The sequence below is a fragment of the Hipposideros armiger genome, unplaced genomic scaffold (genome assembly GCF_001890085.2).
Source record: "Hipposideros armiger isolate ML-2016 unplaced genomic scaffold, ASM189008v1 scaffold_11, whole genome shotgun sequence".
In the NCBI taxonomy this organism is placed as follows: Eukaryota; Metazoa; Chordata; class Mammalia; order Chiroptera; family Hipposideridae; genus Hipposideros; species Hipposideros armiger.
The window spans coordinates 1323818-1344178 of NW_017731361.1; the positions used below are offsets into that span (position 1 = coordinate 1323818).

The 20361-nt window shown below is 51.0% G+C and overlaps 2 protein-coding genes across 5 annotated transcripts in view; both read left to right on the plus strand.

The window, feature by feature from the left end:
* The window catches only part of KDM3B (lysine demethylase 3B), a 59781-nt gene extending 53223 nt beyond the window's left edge, over positions 1-6558 (plus strand). For all 3 annotated transcript variants that reach the window (XM_019661864.1, XM_019661870.1, XM_019661879.1), the window contains 5 exons: positions 357-476; positions 1503-1642; positions 2412-2588; positions 3104-3238; positions 5132-6558. In XM_019661864.1, the coding sequence (XP_019517409.1) occupies positions 357-476; positions 1503-1642; positions 2412-2588; positions 3104-3238; positions 5132-5212 (653 nt within the window). In that variant the 3' untranslated portion in view covers positions 5213-6558. The remainder of the gene's footprint in view (positions 1-356; positions 477-1502; positions 1643-2411; positions 2589-3103; positions 3239-5131) is intronic.
* A 1607-nt stretch (positions 6559-8165) lies between these two features.
* REEP2 (receptor accessory protein 2) lies at positions 8166-14820 on the plus strand. 2 transcript variants are annotated; one of them, XM_019663729.1, is made up of 8 exons: positions 8166-8442; positions 10314-10386; positions 10660-10736; positions 12282-12402; positions 12635-12748; positions 13089-13230; positions 13335-13465; positions 13547-14820. In XM_019663729.1, the coding sequence occupies exons 1-8, from the start codon at positions 8411-8413 to the stop codon at positions 13613-13615; spliced, it is 759 nt and encodes a 252-aa protein (XP_019519274.1). In that variant the 5' UTR covers positions 8166-8410; the 3' UTR covers positions 13616-14820. The 2 variants fall into 2 exon arrangements, with proteins under 2 accessions (XP_019519274.1, XP_019519265.1); XM_019663720.1 differs by having other exon boundaries at positions 8175-8442; positions 13083-13230.
* The last annotated feature ends 5541 nt before the right edge of the window (positions 14821-20361 follow it).

Genomic DNA, 20361 nt, shown 5'->3' on the forward strand with positions numbered 1-20361 from the left:
TGCTACACACGGTAGCTCATGGCAACCCACTGCCACAGGGGCTGCAGCCTACGCTGTCGCCGGCGACTCATGGCAACCCAGCTCCAGGTTGAGCTGTTGTTCAGCATCTTAGCTGTGGAGGGCAGTGTCACTGGCCCTCATGTGGGATCCGAACCGGGGCCCTCTGGCCTCTCAAGCCAGTTCTTAACCATCGCGCCACTCGGCCGGCCCAAGAATAATTTCTTGATGAACAGATACACTTCATTCTCCCAGTGTTTCTCATTTATGAACATCTTTGAGTATGTTTCACTTGCAGAGTCTCTATGGATTCTTTAGAATATTCCCTTTCACTTTGCATATCTTCCTTTTACCTTCAGGCTTGATAACAGCGGAAGATAGAAGGGTTGGCACAACAAATCTTCACTTGGATGTGTCTGATGCAGTAAACGTGATGGTGTATGTCGGGATCCCCATCGGGGAGGGTGCTCATGATGAAGGTATGATTTCTAGAACCCACTGCTTCAGGGTGGCGAACCCACTGCTTCAGAGTGGCAAGGGTTGGCCTCGGGAGTAGAATTGGGTGTTTTCCTCCTCAGTCAGTGGCAGTGACTTTTGCTTAGACCGCTACCAGGCCTGATTTGTAGTAGGTGCCCAGTGACTGTTGCTATACAAAGGGAGGTTCTAGCAGAGAAGAATGCTACTTGCCTATCTCTGACCAGCCCTTCTTCTGGAAGTGCTGTCTTTTCCCACTGAATGTATAGCATCACAAAGAGGGATGACGAAGAAAGGGCAAACCAGCCTACATGGTCCATCAGTCATATCAACTGCGGGGTGACAGATGATAAAGCCAGGTCACTTGCACAGAAATGAAGCATGAAAGTAATATTTTGCTGCATTTGTACTCCCTGCTATCTGAGTTTACAATGAATATGTGTTAATTATGGAAGTTACAGAAAACAGGCAATTTTAAAGAAGAAAATAAGTAACTCAAAATCTCAAGGTTCAGGAATGATCAGTATCATTACGTTGGTACATTTCCTGTCACACGTTTGCTTTTGATGCTACATACCTGCAGATCCTTTTGTGGTGTCACCTTTAAGGGAGTATAACAGATAAGCATTAGAAGCTGGCCCTCTTAACTTGCCAGAGAACTTTACACTTTGTGGCCTTAACCCCATAGAATCCTTAGAGCTCAGAGAGTTCTTGAGAAAGGAGGCCGAGTCCATCTGCTTGCAGCAAGAAATAACCTGCAATTTGAACGTAAGATATGGCTCCACAGTTTGAACAAGAAGTATGTTTTAAAGGAAAACTGTACCTCCAAAAAGTGCGGAGCCTCTATTAAGTAAGGAAGATTACGGTCATTTCTCCTGTGTACAGGAAACTTAGACCGATATGAGCTTTGATTCTACCTTATATTACTCCACAGAGGCGAGAATAGTGGAGACTAAACTTGTTTGAATTAGACATTTTGCTTCAATCAGAGGTACTAGTTGCATTGAAAAGTGGCATATTGTTCTTTTCAGAGGTACTCAAGACAATTGATGAGGGAGATGCTGATGAGGTGACAAAGCAGAGGATTCACGACGGAAAGGAGAAGCCTGGTGCTTTGTGGCACATCTATGCAGCCAAGGATGCAGAGAAGATCCGGGAGCTACTCCGAAAGGTATTCCCCAGAGTGGGCTCACAGCTCACAGATTAAGGGTCTGGAGTACTGAGACAATCTGCCTTGGGTTTCTCATGTGGTCCCTTGACATTAAAGACCTGTACCTCTTTTTTTTTTTTTTAAGATTTTTATTGGGGAATTCAGGGAGGGGAACAGCGTCGGGGAATCGGGGAAGGGGAACAGACAAGGTGCTGTCCTTTGGTTCTTCAGTCTAGTTGTGGAGGACGTTGCTTCACTTGCCCAAGTTGGCACCATCATTGCGCTCTTCCCGGGTGAGGCAGATCAGCCACCGGCTTCTGGATGGCTGCTCACCGCGGCTGCTGGCTGCTCACACTGGCTGCTGGCTACTTACGCTGGCTACTGGTTACACACGGTAGCCCATGGCAACCCACTGCCACAGGGGCTGCAGCCTACGCAGTCGCCAGCAACTCACAGCAGCCCAGCTCCAGGTCGAGCTGTTGTTCAGCATCTTAGCTGTAGAGGGCGCAGCGTCACTGGCCCTCATGTGTGGGATCCGAACTGGTTCCCTGCTGCTCAGAGCTGGTGTCCCTAGCCAAGTCCTAACCAACGCGCCACTCCGCCAGCCCAAGACCTGTACCTCTTGTCCAAATGTCCCAGAGCCGGAATCTATACATAGAGGATGTTGAATAGAATAAAGCAGAAGCTTTGGCCCACTTAGGGACATTGCTGCAGCAAGTTGGATTTATGCTGTTAATAATTTGTATGTATTCATTGATTTTTCTGTCTTTGTGTTTGGTCATGGCTTCAGGTTGGAGAAGAGCAAGGCCAAGAGAATCCCCCTGATCATGACCCAATTCATGACCAAAGTTGGTACCTGGACCAGACCCTCCGGAAGCGACTCTATGAAGAGTATGGCGTGCAAGGCTGGGCCATTGTTCAGTTCCTGGGAGATGCCGTCTTCATACCTGCTGGAGCCCCACACCAGGTGGGTTCCATCATGGGACTGGGCTCCACAGTTCCACAGGCTTCCTTATTTCTGACTTTTCCTGCTAATCTGGCAGTAGATATAAATGTCTGGATTAGACAGATTGCAGATTGCTCTTAAACTACGTATTTTTTGCTTTTTAATTTTCTTCTATGTAATTTTAAATGCGCATTAAAAATTTTTTAGACAGTGGAGACTATTAAAGAAAAAGTGGAAGTTCCAGCTCAGCTCCCTGTGCCAAACCCCTTTTAAGCCCCTTGGTCCTGCCTCCCTGAGAGGTAGCCTACTGTTTGTAACAGTTTGGCACATATTTTTCCAGATCCTTTTCTGTGCAAATATTAATGATTTTATTTATAAATATATAGTTAAGAGTTTTTCTGCATGTGTTCTTTTTATAAAAATGGACTATTGTAAGTATTTCTAAAGCTTTTTTTTTTAACTATGTCGTGGACATTTTCCATGTGTTATTGCATCTCTAATGCCTGATATTTTCCCTCTGCACTTTCCACTTCCAGGTGCACAATCTATACAGTTGCATAAAAGTAGCAGAGGACTTTGTTTCCCCAGAACACGTAAAGCACTGTTTCCGCCTAACACAGGAATTCAGGCACCTCTCTAACACTCATACAAACCATGAGGATAAACTGCAGGTAAATAGCTCCTCCTCCACCTCCACTCCGTCTTCTCATCTCCTGCTCAGCTACATACACAGGAGGCACATTCTACTTTCTGAGGGTGTTCTCTAGGAGGTATGACTGTGGCGAGATGATTAAGGGAACCTGTGTGCAGGTGTGCAGTCCTCCATCCAGGAAGTATTTAATCAGTCCTCTTCTGGTTTGGGTTTAGAGATTACTCATCTTTTAACCTAATCATCTCCAGTGTGACAGTGTTCTATTTCTCTGTCCCTGGAAGATACAATGTTTCATGTTAGTAACTATGATTAGACTGACTTCCCCAGTCAGGTGGGAAAAGCACTGTGGCAATTAGTTCTGAGCTTGTGTCCAAAAAGGCTATTTCTCTGAAGCCGCTCCTCACAACAAATTTCTGTGCAAACTCAATTCCTTAGAGCCCTGCTAGGGACTGCAATTCATGTCCCTGAAAATTGTATTCACAGGGGTGAGGATTGTTTTCCCCTTGTAGATCTAAGCTAGACAATCAGATTAGGTCTTCCCCTGCTCCCAAATGGATTGGAACTTTCAGGGCAGAATTTCATTGTTAATACACTTGGGTGCTTTAGTAGCATAAAAAGAAGAAAGAATAAGGAAGCGCACGGTTCCCCAAGCAGAACTTTAGCAATCTGAATAGGCACTCTCCCAGCCCTCTCACTTGTGGCCTGTTTCCCTCCATCATGCCTGTGGCTCAGGTGTGTCTTCTCTGGTCAGTGACCTGTGAGGTTGGAGATTTTCCTTGGTTGCTGGTAGAGTCAATCACCGTCAACCCTGAGTCTGATCTGTTTTGCTGTTGCTTTTTCAAAATTATGGAACATTTCAACCATGAAGCTCTTATGCAAAATACAGCCACATTGATAAATAGATAACATTGATATTATAGATTTAATGCAAATACTCAGGCGTACATATTTCAGACCCCACCTCCATTAGGTCTCTTACTTCTAACAGGTCGTCTCCAGCACTCCCAATCCTCTGTCACTGCTTTATTTTGTTCTGTAGTACTTTTTACCACCTAACATACTTTGTATTTTATCTGTTTGCTTCTATCCCTACTAGAATGTAAGCTATTTAAGCTCCATGAAAGCAGGTATTTTACTGTTTTATTCACTGATTTTTTTTCCTAAGCATAATATCAGACACATAGTAGGTATTCAGTGACTATGTATTGAATTAATACAAAAAATGTAATGGAGAATAGCACAGGGGGGGCTTGTGTGCCCATCACTCAGCTTAAGAAATAAAACGTTGTGTATATACATACGCATGTACAACGTAAACATACACAACTGTATGTACCCTTCCCATTCCATTTCCCCACTTCCCTCCCCAGAAATAACCACCATCTTGGTTTAAAACCGTCTTTAGCCTCTTCATTTTAAATTGCCTTGAGACTGTTCGCTTCAAATAACTATTACTGTATCTTTCTACTTCACACATAATGTGTTCCTTTTAGTCAATAATCCTACTTGCCCACTATCGTTCTAGTGCATTATTAGCTACAGGACCTCAGGCAACGTTCTTAACCATAGAACCTTGGTTTCCTCAGTTTCTCTTCTATAAAATGGGGATAATAAAAAAGTGCACCTCACAAGATTATGATAAGGATTAAATGAAAGTCCACATACAGAGCTTAGCAATAGTGCCCAGCACACAGCAAGCACATAGATAGATGATGGTGATTATCTAGCCTTTCAAACAATTTCATCATTTTTCTTTGAATATGGACCTTATATCCTATGTGAGTTGTAAATCACCTTTGGGGTTGATTTGGGAAGCACGCCATCCTGGCTGGGGGGTCAGTGTAGCACACATTTTCATTTGCAGAAGACAGCATGGGGCTGCCATGAACTGACTGCTGTTTGCTCTCTCCAGGTGAAGAACATCATTTATCATGCAGTGAAAGATGCTGTTGGCACCCTCAAGGCTCATGAATCCAAACTGGCAAGGTCTTAGGCATCAAGAAATTCCAAACTCCCCTGTGAAGCAGGTCTTTCACTCACACACATACAGGGAACGGCAGGGTTCTCTGCTGGAGCAGAGGCCCTTCACTCGGAGCCAGTGTGGTCAGTATTACAAACTCGCCAGCCACTCTCTTCTACGCTGCCTCAACACTGAAGGTTGACACAGGAAAGTCGCACTGTTCACATACACAGTTTCAGACTCCAAGCCGAGGGTGCCACATTCCCATCCTGTGGCCTTCTGGGACTCTGAATTGCCTGAACATCGCGGGGCTTTCCTACATTCTTGTGATTTGAGATTCGTGGAAACCAGGAATGTGGGCACACCTTTCTTTTCTTTTTCTCTCGTGCCTAGTTAAGTGGGAATGTGTTTGGAGGTAGAGGGAATCACATAACTGGTACAAGTAGGGGCTCATTGCTTAAACATGCCTGGTGGAAGCCTGACTATCTCTGCACGTGACCTCTGACACAGCCCATCCCAGGAGACGGGGTGAAGCCATTCCCCACAATCTCGCCCGTGAACACTGGAGTCTTGCAGGACCCGGGGAGAACCCACTGCTTTTCCCAGGAGGCTCCAGGATTAGGAAACGTGTGTATTTAGTGAAAAATAGGTTTGTAGTGAAATAGTTACTATTTCATGAAAGTAGATATTTTTAGAATTTTTGAAATACCACAGTTGTTTTCCTGGTTTATGAGGAAAGGCACATTACATTTAGTCTTCCTTTCGATAAAACTCTTTGGAGAAATATGATTTTTAGAAATCAACTGCCCATTATAGCACAAAATCAGCCAAAGCAGAATTTAAAAGAATTGGCTTTTTAGGATTCTTTTAGTTTCTTCCCCTCCCATCTCAGTCCTATCTTGAGGGAACAGCCATCTGAGAAATAACTTTGTCATGTCTGAGCTGTGGTATATTCCAGACATACACACACTGGTGACTTCAGGAACCATTTCCACCTACTACCAGCGTTCCCTTGGGACTCCTTACAGTTCCAAATTCAAAGGAAAGTTTCATTTTCCTACATGAGGCTTTTTGTTCTTTGGGTATTTTGTCCAGAAATATTTTCGGCAAAACTTTCCAACTCAGTGGAGTTTTATTAAGAATTTATTTGAAAATAATGGAATTCATTGGCCCATGGGTACATTGGAAAATGTATCTATCTTCTTTCCGGCTGTACTGTAGTGCCCGGCAGGCTTGTTTATATGTTCACAGTTACTTTTTTTTTTTTTAATGTCATTTACTGTAGAATACTTTTAATTTCACTTTCTGTATTTTAATTTTGTTGAAGGGCTGATTGGGATTTCCATGTTCTTATTAAAAATCTAACAAATCTGTTTGGAGTGGACTAAATTCTTCCTGTGCCAGCTATTAAAATCAAGGCCAGGTGGAGGGTGGGGTTGGAGGTGGAAGGTGGTTCATTACATTGCCGCATCCCATTATTACCCTTTGCTTCTGAATTTGTGCCCAGTTGGGAGACGAAAGTGCAGAGTCATTGTGGCTTGGGATTGAGGAGGGAAGGGACCACATAAGTTTGAAGGTGGGAGTAGAGACAGGTTTCCCATAATGAATAGAGTGAGAAAAGTGAGGTCCTACCTTCCTGGGCCATTCTGGGGGGAAAGGGTCATGGGGGAGGACCTGAGCAAGGCTTTGGGCCATTAGTGGTGGGGTTCCTCAAAGCAGAAGGCCTGGGCTGTCCACATAAGAAACGTGGCTCTAGTTCTACCTGGGAGTTGGTGGAGGAAGACCCAAATGGGATTTATTTTTGTTTATGAAGCAGCAATTAAGTGGACAGACGATATTCCAATTAGAAAAGGCCTTTCGAAGAGGAAGTTGAAAAGAATAGCAAGAGGGGTCATTAGAGGCTGTTTCTTGGGAGCCTGTTGGAAAACACCTTCCAAAGGGTTTGAGCCTGGAAATGCAATTATCAGAGTGGAAATAGATCATTGTATGGTTCAAAGATACTAAGTTTGAATAGGACCATAACTGAAATACAGAGCTCTGAGCATGTCCTTTCAGCCTGGATGGGCACGGGTTGGTGCTGTGATTTCCAGGAGGACTATACCTCCACATAAAGGACAGACGAATGCAAAAGCTCTGAAATGGGACAGGAAAGGAAAGCAATGAAGGGAAGGGAGTGGGGGCTGGAGGTTTGTTGCTTTGGTAAAAATCAGGAGGCCGGCTAGGGCTAGCCTACATTCTGGATATAAATGTCTTCAGAATTAGGGCATCTACGGCTGCCAGTGCTTGCTGATGGGGGTGGAACTGGAGCCCCCGAATCCATCTCCAACCTAGACCCAGGCCTTCGAAGGTCTGACTTCCCTGCCCCAGGGTATCCACCTTGAGAACATAGGGCTCCCTGCAAAGCTGAGGAACCCACAACCCTAAACAGATCAGATTGGGGAGAGGGGTTCTCACAACTGGGTGATTGCTGAAGGTTGAGAAAGAGTGAGGTGGACAGGTGCAGCTCTACCTTTGACCTCAGGAATTCTTGGATGGGTGTCTTTACAGGATCGGTAATGGGGGAGGAGGGGTTTGCTAGTCAGCAGTTGGGAGCAGTAGCCCGTTTAAAGTAAATGGGATTCATAGAACCATGACTCAGTGTTTTTGTGACACTTGGCAAATTATTGAACCTCCATAAGCTTCCCGTTTCCTTATCTTCAAAAGGAGGATAATGATAACTTCTGCCTTAGAGGATGGTCGTGAGCGTTCACTGAAACAATGCAGGTGAAGCCCTTAGCACAGGGCCTGGCACACAGTAAGCATTCAGGTCATAACTATTATTCGTCGTGGATGTTTAAGCCTTTCAGCCCGATGTGGGTAGGGCAGGAGAACGGCTGGGATGTCAGGATGGAACCGTGAAGGCTTCTGGGGACTTCAACCCTGCGGTTTGGAACCCAAGAAAGGTGTACGAGCACTGAGGGTCAAAGGCGCATGCCCGGCGACAGCAGGTGCGGGGGGCGCGCCGCCGCTGCCGCGGCCTCCCCTTTAAGAACCGCCACCGCCCACGGCCCGCCGCTGCGGCAGGGACCTCCCCTTTAAACAGCGGCGGCTTAGTGCTCCGCGGCCCCCGCGGCGGCTGCTGCTGCGGCTGCTGCTCCTACTGCGGCTATTGCTGCCGCCACCGCTCGACCTCCGGCAGCTGCATCCTCGGCCCGGGCGGGGTCCCCGCCCCGCGCCTCGCCTCGCCTCGCCATGGTGTCCTGGATCATCTCTCGGCTGGTGGTGTGAGTGCGGCGGCGGGCGCGGCTGGGTGGAGGGAGGATGGGGATAGGGGTGGGAGTGAGGTGGTACTGAAGCCCGGGATGGACCACTCCGTGCCTTCATACAGCACAGTCACCTAAAGGCGTATCAACCCTATTTGGGGTCCCCAGAGACATGGAGGTGTGGGACCCAGGGCTGGCGGGGGAAATATTGAGGAGCATGGCAGGCCTGGCTTCCCACCCTTTTTAATTTCCCTGCTCCTTCGCCTCATCCTAGGGGCTGAGCTCTACGCCTGATTTATGAGGGGAGGCGGGCATGTTCCTTCCCTCACCTACCAGATCTGAGCTGGAGGAGCTGCTCAGACCTGGGCCCTCATCTCCCTGGAGAGTAAGAGCTAATGGAAGAGTGGGGAGCAAGGCCGGGCCTTGTCATTTCATAGCTTAGGGCCATAGCAGCAGCCTTAGCCTCCCCAAAGGGCTGAGCCCTTCCTCCCTCTTCCACCAACCATCAGGAGATGGGGATGAGAGCACATGCTCTGAAGGCCCCCCCAGGGACAATGTCTGGGTATCAGGAAACAGAGATGCTTGGAGGACAAAGTGTGGGAGGTAACGGGGAGAGAATATGTGTGTGCTCAGTCTGGAATTGTGGAAGTCACAGAGGGGAGGGCGTTAAGGGGCCTTCTTTCCAGGCCATCAGCCACATCTTAGAGCTATGTCCCTGGCCACCTCCCCCAGGCTCCAGGAGGGAACCCTGCTCCCACAACCCCAGACTTTGTTCTTGTGGATTCCACCCCCACCCCATCTCCACAGGCCAGTTCGGAAGTATCCTGCCTGTATGAGGTGGGTCCAGGGAGGAACAACCAGTACCCCCACATTGTCAAGGGGCTGGGGCTGGCAGGGGCTCCACATGGGCCTCCGCCAACCCCCCACCCCAGCTCAAGACCCTGCCCCTGGGGTGGGGGGTTGGCGGAGGCCCATGTGGCTCAAGTCCACCATGGAGGACTGACACCCCAGAATCCCCTCCATGCTGCCTTCCCATTCAGTGCTATCCTGTGCTTGTGTCTTGGCTTCCTGTAGACCCACCGGAGTCTCCCTCCTTCCTCTCCTCCATCCCACCCCAGAGGGCATCCACGGGGCTCATTTCTTGTGGCCTTCAGAGTGGCTGCTTCTCTCTTGTCTGAATGAGCTCCCTGAGGGGCATCAATCCTCTCATCCCCTCACCTGCTACTTATATATGGTCTCTAATGGATTCTCCATCAGGTCCACTCCAGCCAGGGCCTTGAGCCCAGGGCCCTTCCCTGAGCCTGGTCCCAAGAGGGTTCACATGGGGGAATAATCCTCTTTGCCCTTCCCAGGGCCTCCTGCTCTTATGTCCTCTGCTCCCCAGGTCCCCAGGGCCACAGTGTTGCCTCTGACTGCCAGGTGGAGCGCCCTGTTAGGCAGTGTCAGGTTCCCTTGCAGACCTGGCCCTACGCAGCCAGGCTCTGAGACGACGCGGGAGGTAGATGGGAAGGGCAGATGGGTATGAATGGACATGGTGTCTGGAGAAGACACCCTGATGGCAGTAACGAGATCCCCACTCCCATACGTTTGTGCATAACCAAGGGTCATGGCTGAAAGGACTACATTGGACCTTCTGGGTCTTTCTGTATCTTGGGCTGGAGAAAAACTAATCAATAGAGGTCCCTTAGCTGGCTGGGACCTCCATGCTGGCTTACACATCGCCTGAGTCTGGACTGCTTTGACCTTAACCCCTGACCTGAGTTCATCAGTCCAGCTGCTGCGGCACCCTGGAGTTCTATCCCTTCTCTCTTTACCTGGAGCTGAAGCAGAGCTGGGAGGGAGAGGACACTGCTCTCGGCCAAGGGGCCCAGTAACCATGCCTGCCTCCCTAGGCTCATCTTTGGCACGCTGTACCCAGCCTATTCTTCCTACAAGGCCGTGAAGACAAAAAACGTGAAGGAATATGTGAGTGTATGACCCGTCATCTCCCACCCAACCCACATAGCAGAGATAGGGGGCGACAGTGGGTCACGTCATATATGGGGTAACTGTACCAATGCTGTTGGCACTATTGAGACCCTGGTTCATAGGAAGTTCCTGTGTGTTCCTTCCCCCTGCCCTGGTATGACCCTCAGGCAAAGTTGAGGTCCTGAGCGTCATTTCCCCACAGAACCTCCAGCACAGTTGACAGGCAGAGGCCCCCCAGGCCCTAGCCAATGCTGCCCTCTGTACCCTCAGGTAAAGTGGATGATGTACTGGATCGTCTTTGCCTTCTTCACCACGGCTGAGACACTCACGGATATCGTGCTCTCCTGGTGAGGTCCAGCATGCCCTCCCAGCTTCTCGGGCTCCAGGGCCTCTGACTTTCTCTACCCAGCCAGCCAAAGAGAAGATTGAGACCCAGGGTGGAGACCACAGTTCCATGGGCTTCTGGATGCCCCCGCCCCCACCCCCCTATCCAGGCCTGGCTTGATCAGCAGAATAAGAACATATGTACCCCCACATTTATTTCTGGTGGCTACAAAAGTACCACAACAGAATCCAGTTTCTGCCAGACCTTGGGCATGTCACAGCTCTCTAGGTCTCATTTTCCCTGTTTGTAAATGATTCAGTCCTAAGCACATTGGATGCTTGTATCTCAAAGGCATTTTCCAGGCACGACTAGACTATGTCTGAACACTTTGAAGACAGGGAATGTCTTCATCATCTGTATATTCACAGCGGGAGCTCAGAAATGTTTATTGAATGGGCAAATGCCTCTTGGAAGTGAGAACTAACATAGCACAGTCCATTGGAAGTCAAGAAAAGAGAGTTTTACAGAAAGGTAGAGGACAAAAGATGGTTGCATAGATTACAGTAAGTCCTCACTTGATGTCGTTGATAGGTTCTGCAACTTTAAGCAAGCCGATATATAACAAAACCAATTTTACCACAGGCTAATTGATATAAATAAGCGTTAAGTTCCTACAGCATCTCATCAATGTTATAACAAAATGATTTTGAATGAAACGACATTATTCGAGGACCTGCTGTACAAGTGTCTATGTCCTTTGAGAAAAATACTTTTAGTAGAGCAAGGTAATTGGATTAAAAATTGAGGGCAGTGGGGCCGGCTGAGTGGCTGAGTTGGTTAAGAGCTCACTCAAGAGTTTGAGCTCTGAGCAACAGCAGTTCGATTGCCGGCCCGAGCTGAGCAGCCGCTGGGCTGCCAACAGGTGGCAGGATGGCTCAGCTTAAAAAAAAAAAAAATTGAGGGCAGTGAGTGGGGCTGCCTCTTGACTAACAAGCAAAGGAGAGAGCTTTACTTGGTGTTTTTGTGAGGATGTAGGAGACCTGCCTGCAGGAGTTTGTGGCCTGAGAGAGGGAACCATGGGGAGTGCAGAATTCTTAAAAGAACGGAGAATTCTTAAAAGCAGAGGGCACGTCATCGCAGCAAGGATGGGATCCAGAGCACAGCTGGAGAAGCCCCCGTCTTCATGGGAGGAAGGGCAGGAGGAGAAGGGGGGTGAGGATCTAGGAGTACATCTAGAAGGTTAGGGAACTTGCCTTGGAGTTGACCCCAGGACAGAGCAGTAGGGGTGTCTTCTGTCAGGTTGAGAGGGCCGAGACTGAGAGAGAAAAGGGCAAGGGAGCCACTGCTGAGGGGAATTCCTGTTGGGCTCACTTCTCACCTTCCCACTTGGGATCTCAGCCAAGGCTCCAAGTTCCCTTAAGATTAGAAATGACCAGTCTCCTGAGCCACGTTGGGGGGTGACCCCAATGCCCTGAGGGGTGGGGGACCAGCCAAGGTGGTGCAGGGGTCAGCACACCTCCTGACTCCCTGCCCCGGCATATGCCGCTTGCCTCTGTCCCCTCAACAGGTTCCCCTTCTACTTTGAGCTCAAGATCGCCTTTGTGATATGGCTGCTGTCCCCTTATACCAAGGGCTCCAGCGTACTCTACCGCAAGTTCGTGCACCCGACACTGTCCAACAAGGAGAAGGTTTGCCCCTACTCTGCTTCCCAGCCGGCCACAGGCCAAGACAGCCCTGTGCCTGTAGCCACGTACATTCCCGGCCCTCCCTGTGGGTGCTCAGAGCCTGAAGTGACCTGCCAGGGCCCTGGCCTTCTGCAGCAGGCAGTGCCTTTGTCTGCAGGTGTGAACAAGGGCAGGACAGGGCCTGGCCAGTAGGGCCCACCCCTCACCTCTTCCTCCTTCCCCTCCAACCTTTCAGGAGATCGATGAGTACATCACACAGGCCCGAGACAAGAGCTATGAGACCATGATGAGGGTGGGCAAGAGAGGCCTGAACCTGGCCGCCAATGCTGCGGTCACGGCTGCTGCCAAGGTGAGATGGGGGCAGACCCAAGCTCCTGGGGCCCCACCTTGTTCATCTCATCCTCCTGGTCAGGCCCTTTTGCATCCACAGTCCTCAGGGCTGTGAAGGTTTGGGGCTTATGCAGTTCAGGGTTCCAAATCCTTGCCCTACCACACTCCAGCTAAGTGACTTCTACTCTCCAAGCCACAGTTTCGTCATCTGTCCAAAGGGAAAGTATGGCCCCTGCCTGGGTGAGGACGGTGGGGAAGGCACTGAGCCCAGGGGCTGCCCAGTGCCCCATGGTGACCTCCATCTCCACCCCGCCCCTTCCTGCGGTTCTCCCGGTGCGTGGTGGTGACCCTAGGGCCAGGGGGTGCTGTCAGAGAAGCTCCGAAGCTTCAGCATGCAGGACCTGACCCTGATCCGGGACGAGGACACACTGCCCCTGCAAGGGCCTGACGGCCGCCTCCGCCCCAACCCCAGCAGCCTCCTGGACACCGCTGAGGACTTAGGTACAGGCAGGGCCTGGGGTCGGTCAGGGAGGCACCAGGGCTAGGAGGCGGCCAGGTGGGAGAGACATCCAGACCCCTGTTCTCCTTTTCTTCCCCACAACCAGGAGATGACCCTGCCCTGAGTTTACGGTCTAGCATGAACCCGGCAGATTCCCGGACAGAGACCTCTGAGGATGATGTGGGAGACAAGGCCCCTAAGAGGGTCAAGTCCGTCAAAAAAGTGCCCAAAGCTGAGGTGAGAACCCGGCCAGAGCTTGGGGAGGTGAGGGTGGGGGCTCCAGGCTGAGCACTCTGTCTACCGGCCTCCTTCCCACAGCCACTGGCTTCCAAGACGCTGAAGACCCGGCCCAAGAAGAAAACCTCTGGTGGGGGTGACTCGGCTTGAGGTCCCAATTCCCACAAGCTACAGAGCCCCTGCTCCACACTGTGCCCATAGCCCATGTGTCTCAGGCCCCAGGCCCCTCCGATGGCTGTTTCTGGTGCCTGTCCAGTGGCCACTCCTCTGGAAGGGCTTGGAAAGGAGGAGGGAGGCCATGCTGGGGGGGGTTGAGGGTAGAGGTTGGACTAGGAGCTGAGGACAGAGCCATTCAAGGAGGTGGGGGTTCCTCAGAGCCTGAACCTCCATTCCAGCCTTCCCTGCTCCAGCCCTGCCTGCCCACCCAGTGCCTTGCTGAAAACCATGGCCATCCGCTCCTCTGGGGTCCCAATATGCCCTTACTGCACCCCCTGGTCAGAGGTGGGAGTCAGTCACAGCCCTGATGGACCAGAGATGGGCCTGAAGGCATCGGGGAGGGAGGGAGAGAGAGGGCAAGGCCTCAGGGAACCTGGGCGGGGGCTCCAGGCCACAGCCGTGAATGGAGGAAAGGGGCTTCGTGTGTGCTTAAGTGACCAGGATGGCAAGGCCAGAGCTGTAGCCGGGGGCATTGGGTAGGGCTGTGTGCTACGTGTCCCCACTAAAAAGAGGTGGAGTTCCAGGGATGTGAGTTTGAGTGTGTGTGTGTGTGTGTGTGTGTGTGTGTGTGTGTGTGTGTGTGTTTGTCTTTCTGGGTCTAGGGCTATAGGGATTTGGAGTAAATGACTTTCCCTCCAGCAATGGCCACCCCCCCACACCCTTAGTCCCATAGCCAGCTGTCCCTTTCCCCCACTCTCAGCCCTCCTTCCTAGTCTCTGAGCCTCAGAGGACCCCAGCCTATGAGAGAAGGGGGCTCCAAGGCCGGGGCCTCTCTCCTCTTCCGCCCTCAGTTCTTTTCTGTCTTCTCTCTTTCCTGCCCTGCCCTTACACTGGGGCAGGGCCCACTGGAGAGGCCCTTGCCGAGCCGGTTCCTTTCCTCCCCATCTTGGGGCCCATCCTCCTTTTCCCCATCCTTTCCCTGTGCCAAGCGGACTGGGCCCACGTGAGCAGACCCTTATCAGAGCCCAGCCTTTGCCCCATACCCTGCCCCAGCTTCTGCCCGTGACTTCAGTCAGGGCCAGGAGGAGCGTGTGAAGAAGCAAAAACAAGGAGCCACGGGGCTCCCGATTTTGTGGAAAGCGGATGCTCGTTGGACCTTTGGCGCTGGATGAGCCAATAAACCAAACTCTGGCACCTCATTTATTTTGGCCTCTGTGCTTTGTTCTTGTCCCACCCAGTCCACAGGTGGAAAGAACCTGAAGTGTGCAACGGCCCAGCTGTGGGAGGGAGGACGGAAGAGGTCAAACCGAACCCAGGGAGCTCTGATTTCCCAGATAAAAGATAGGCATAAGCTGGTTCGGTACGGGAAAATGGTTTTGAGGTTTAAGGTAGAGCCAGGGGCCAAGCAGGGGCCAGGATTTAAGAAGGGCTAGGGGGCCCCAACCCTCCCTGGTCCTTCAGCATCCTGCCCTGAGACCCCCCCACCCTGAATAGACTTTCTGGTACACATGAAAAGTGCCAGGTGTAAGCTCTGGGGACAAAGACCCTGATGAGGCTTCCAGGGAAGAGAGGATGGGCTGCTGGGCAGGGCTGGAGGATTGGATGGCCGCAGGGCCTAGAAAGGCTACAAAACGTTGGAGGGGGGCCATGAGCCGGAGACTCTGAAAGGAGGAGACAAGTGGGTTAAAGGGAAAGGTAGAGATGGGGAACCAGCCCCATGGTTCATGTTTGACCTGGGAACAGACAAGGAGGAGGGGTACCCAAGTACAAGGGCAAAAGAGGTAGCCCATGTGGCCCCAGAAGGGAGGGGTTGAGGCCTGGGCTGCAGGACATGGGTTCTGAACCCTTGGGAGGTAGAGCCAAGGCCACCAGAGGCCAAGGGGCACGACTAGCTAGAATGAGACCCTGGAAGGCAGAACTCAGGAGAAGGGAAAGGATGGCAGCCGAGTAGAAGCAGCATCTGAAGATAAAAGAGTGGAGGGGGAGCGGGGAGAGAGGGAGGGCAGTAGGGAGGAGGGAGAAGGGAGTAGAGAAAGAGCAGCTCAGCCTTGTGGAAGGAAAATGGAGGAAGCAGAGCAAGGGCTGGGCTGGGGGTGGTGGGGGTGGCAACCTAGCCCCAGGCTCTGGCCCCAAGGTCAGCAAAATGCCCCTACACCAGGCTTCCCTTCCCATTTCCTGGCATCACAGCAATATGTCCTTCTGCCACACTTGAGCCAAGCTGGCCAAGACCATCCAGAACTGAGGTCACAGTGGAGGTGGGGTGTGAGATATCTTTTTCATCTTCCCTGGAAGCTTCCAGTCAGCAGCCCTCTCAAGGTCATTGCTTTCACCATGGGCCTCTGAGCAAATGGGCTCCTTTCTCTATAGGAAAACAGAGGAAGTGTCAGGGCCGAATTCAGGGGAGAGACTCTCTTGTTCTAGAAAGATCTCCAGAGAGTAAGATGCTGCAGTCTCATGCTAGAAGCTACCATATGGCCAGGAAACCAGGTTAGGCCCTCTCTAACCTAAATCCCATTTGCTGCACTACACACACACACACACACACACACACACACACACTCAGATACATACTTGTACCCACAGTGACCAGGAGCTAAGGAGGTCACTGCCAGATTCTGCATTGCCGGGATCTCCATGCACATCTGGGTTTCCCTGTGTCAACAGGAACACACTCAGATTTCCAAGCTCATTGGTCCGTTGCCATGGAAACATTCAGCCTCCTAGAACTCGGCACAGGGCCTGGCCCCTGTGGTGCAGGGGAGGAGAGGAGAGATGCGGGGTGACAAAAAGAAAGGCTCCTGAGAGGAGGAAGCTGGTGGGACACATCTGGATCTAGGTGACCCTTTGCTATCTCATTCCTTGGGACAACCTGTCCGCTCCTCTCTGCCTCAGTAGATCCCTTTAGGCCAGGGAAGTGGGGAACAGAGGCCAGAACAGAGGTGTATGGCTAGAGCTATTTCGAAGGTGCTTGATCACTGCCTGGGTCCCCAGTGGGTATTAAGAGATAATTAGCTTTGGAGTGGGGGCTGAGGTCTAGCCCTGTGTCCCACACCCAGCCCATCTTGGGGACACTGGGCAGCCCTCCGGGCCTGAGATTTCTGGCTAGAATGGCCTCAGGCATGGAGCTGCTTCAGCTGGCTCCCCCTCCCTTTCTTCTGTGTGCCCTACACCCAGGGAACCTGCTTAAAATGGGATTTCCAGGCCATGACGTCAGAGGAAAGCCAGCAGATCCAGCCTGTGCCAGCTCTTCCTTGATCAGCAGAGCTGAACCCAGCCTTGCTCAGCCTAGAGGAAAGGGGGGTAGACAGAAAAGACAGGAGCACTGGGGGCTCTGGGCCACCCGTCCCCATATCTGTGGCCTTCAGGATAACAGGGAAAGACTGTTTCCAGGCCAAAATCCACTGCTGGCTTCCCCATTGCCTTAAATTTCAGCCAGTATGTGATCATCTCCCTCCCAAATTCACCCAGTTTTTCTCTCTCTGAGCTGGGTCAGGCCTGCCTGGAGGAGGAGGGCACCTCAAGTCTTAGAGCCATTTGGGTTCTGCCAGAGAGCTTGTCCCATATCTAGACTAGAGGTAGCCACCAGTGAGAGGCATGCCTGAAAGGAGGAAAAAGCCCACTAGGTGGCGCAGCTCCCTCCCAGAGTGGGATTCCCTGGTCTCTGCAAGGGACAATCTTTCCTGCAGCCATTCCGCCTAAGGTCTGGTGAGCAGAATGCCCATACCCCACTCCCTGGAGTTGGAGGTTCATGAAGAAAGCATTCTTGCAGGTAGACAGGAGAGCTATGGATTCTCAAGCAGTCACTTCCTAAGCCCAGCCTGTGTGCACAACCCCTGCCCACTCCCCACAGGAGGCTAGACTCAGAGGGCAGGTACTCCCTTTAGGTGAGGATCAAATATCCTCCTGGGAGCAGGGAAATTGCCAGGCTGACCCAGGGAGGGCGCTGCAGCCTAAGGGACATGGCATCTAGAGAGGCTGCTGGAACTGATTTCAGGGGTCAAGTGAGGAGAGAACTCAAGAGGTGGCAAGGGGTAGAAACTTGGGAGGGGCCGGCTGGGTCCAGAGGGAGGGAAGCTCACCTGGATATGATCTCCCTGATGGCCACACTGGCCGTCCCAGGCCTGCCCCAGCTTTCTCTGTTCCTTGCCCCTTCTGTTGTTTTCATCTGAGGTACTGTAGAGTTAAAGTATACAAAGACTTTAATCCCCAAATCCTGGAATCCCAAGGTATTTTTTCAGGACCCCAGGCTGGGGCTCCTCAATGATCTATCTTTCCCTGACCTCTTTCCCAAACTGACCCCACCGGCCGTGCATCCCTAATGGATTACCCTCTCCTTTTGTCCCAGCCAGATAAGTGATCAATAAATAATGCTGCCTGAAATATTGATGACAAGTTTTACACCAGAATCCCTTAGCTGTGCCTGTCACTGGGGAACTCGAGAGCTGACAGAGAAAGTCATGGCCCCCAGAAAGCTCTTTCCTGTCTCTGCTAACAGAAGGTATTGTTTTGCCAAGATTTCGACCGGTTCCCACCTCAGCCAGAATCATAATTCATTCCTATCAACTAAGAAGAGGAAAGTTCCCCAGATCGATTCATCCAGTCCTCCCACCCCCAAGGGGAAGGATAGGATAATCTAAACCAAGAAGAGTCCCATCCTTTTTTTTTTTTTAATTTTAGGGTTTTTAAACATTTTTTATTGGGTAACAGTGTGTTCTTTCCAGGCACAGCTCAGCTCCAAGTCCAGTCGCCATTTTCAATCTAGTTGCTAAGGGTACAGCTCACCATTCCCATGTGAGAATCAAACAGGCAAACTTGTTGTTAAGAGCATGTGCTCTAACCAACTGAGCCATCCGGCCGCCCACTGGCAGCTCAGCTCAAGTCGTTGTCTTCAATCTAGTTGCAGAGGGCTCAGCTCACTGGCCCATGTGGGAATCGAACCGGTAACCTTGTTGTTCAGAGCACGCTCTCTAATCAACTGAGCCACCCGGCCACCCCAGAGACTCTTCTTGATACCTGTGTCTCCTATGATGCGACTGAGATCCCCTTTCCTCTGTTCCATGTCCATCTTGGACCTGCCAGGTCCAGATTTCTGAGTGGCAGCTCAGGAGACCTGCAGCTTCCCCACCCCTGCCTCAACTATTTAGAGCCCGAACAAAAGGGACTTACGTGCTCCCAGACTTCTTTTGCCTAGGTCGTTCTTATCTGGTTTTGTTCTCCCTGAAAGAAGGGGAGTAGAGAGGGGCTGGAGGAGGAGGTAAACGCTCTTGAGCCCTCTTGAGCCCATCTTGTCTGGGGTCAGCGCTGTTTGCCTGGCCCCAAATCTTTGCATGCACAGTGCCTTCTGCCCAATCACTCTTGCTCTCCTGCATCACTTGGTCAGCTCCTGCACGTGTTTCAAGTCTCGGCTTAAATGTGACTCCCCCACTCCATTCCATCCAGGCCCCTCTCTTTCTGCTTGACAGCACACATTACCCTGTTTGGTCGTTGCCTGTTTCACCACCACATTGAAAGCTGGGGCATTGATGATGGGTCTACCTGGCTCACCACTGTTTCCCCAGCATCTAGTACAAGGCCTGGCGTACAGTAAGCTCTCGGCGCATCTTCGTGAAATGTTCAAATGATGTCCCCACGGCACTCCTGGAAAAAAACACCAACCTTCAAACCTTACCCTCCCTCTGCTGAGCTGTTTGCCTGCTCCTGAGGATGGGTGTGTGTGTGACAGCAGCTGCCGAGATCAGCCCCCTCCTTCAGATTGCCCCAGCCTGTGCTCAGGCTCAGTTGCTCTCCTTTTCTCTCTCACACACACAGATGGGAGTCAGCTTTCCAGCCACATTCAGTTCTCACTTTAATTCAAAAGCTAAATTGGGAAGAAGAGCAGCTTCACACTCCCAATTTAGCCTGGGAGAGAAAAGGGGAGACAGCCTGGATGTTGCCAGGAAAAGGAAAAAGTTGGTTCTGGGGTGGGGAGCAGTGGCAAACGTACCCAGAGCCCAAGAGAAGACAATGAAACCCCCACCACCCAGCTCCTAAAAATAAATCATCCAGAGCCATGACCCCAGAGTGACCCCTATAAAGCCTCTTTCCTATCCCAGTGCAGCCATTCCAGGCATTATCCCAGCCTAGGGTGGGATAAGGGGAGGCAGAAGAGACTCTGGTTATCAAAACTATCCAAAGAGGGAGATGCTGTTGCTTTGGTCACTGGGAGTATGAAACCAGGAAGTCCTTCTTAAATCTAACTTGAATCCCTCTTGTGATAGTTGAAATGGATGAGGAACAAAAACAGAGTCCACAAACAGATACTTGCCCACTAATATTCATAGCAGCATTGTTCACAGCACTCAAAAGATGGAAACAACCCAAATGTCCATCAACAGATGAATAAACACAATGCGGTATATCCATACAATGGAATATTATTCAGCCTTAGAAAAGAATGAAGTTCTGCCACATGCCACAACATGGATGAATCTTGAGAACATTATGCCAAGTAAAATAAGACAGTTGCAAAAAAAGAAATATGATTCCACTTACATAAGGCATCTAGAATAGGCAAGTTCATGGAGACAGCAGCTATAATAGAGTTACTGGGCCGGCTGAGTGGAGCGATGGTTAAGAACTGGCTTGGGACGCCAGAGGGCCCCGGTTCAAATCCCACATATGAGGGCCAGTGACACTGCCCTCTACAGCTAAGATGCTGAACAACAGCTCAACCTGGAGCTGGGCTGCCCGTGAGTCGCCGG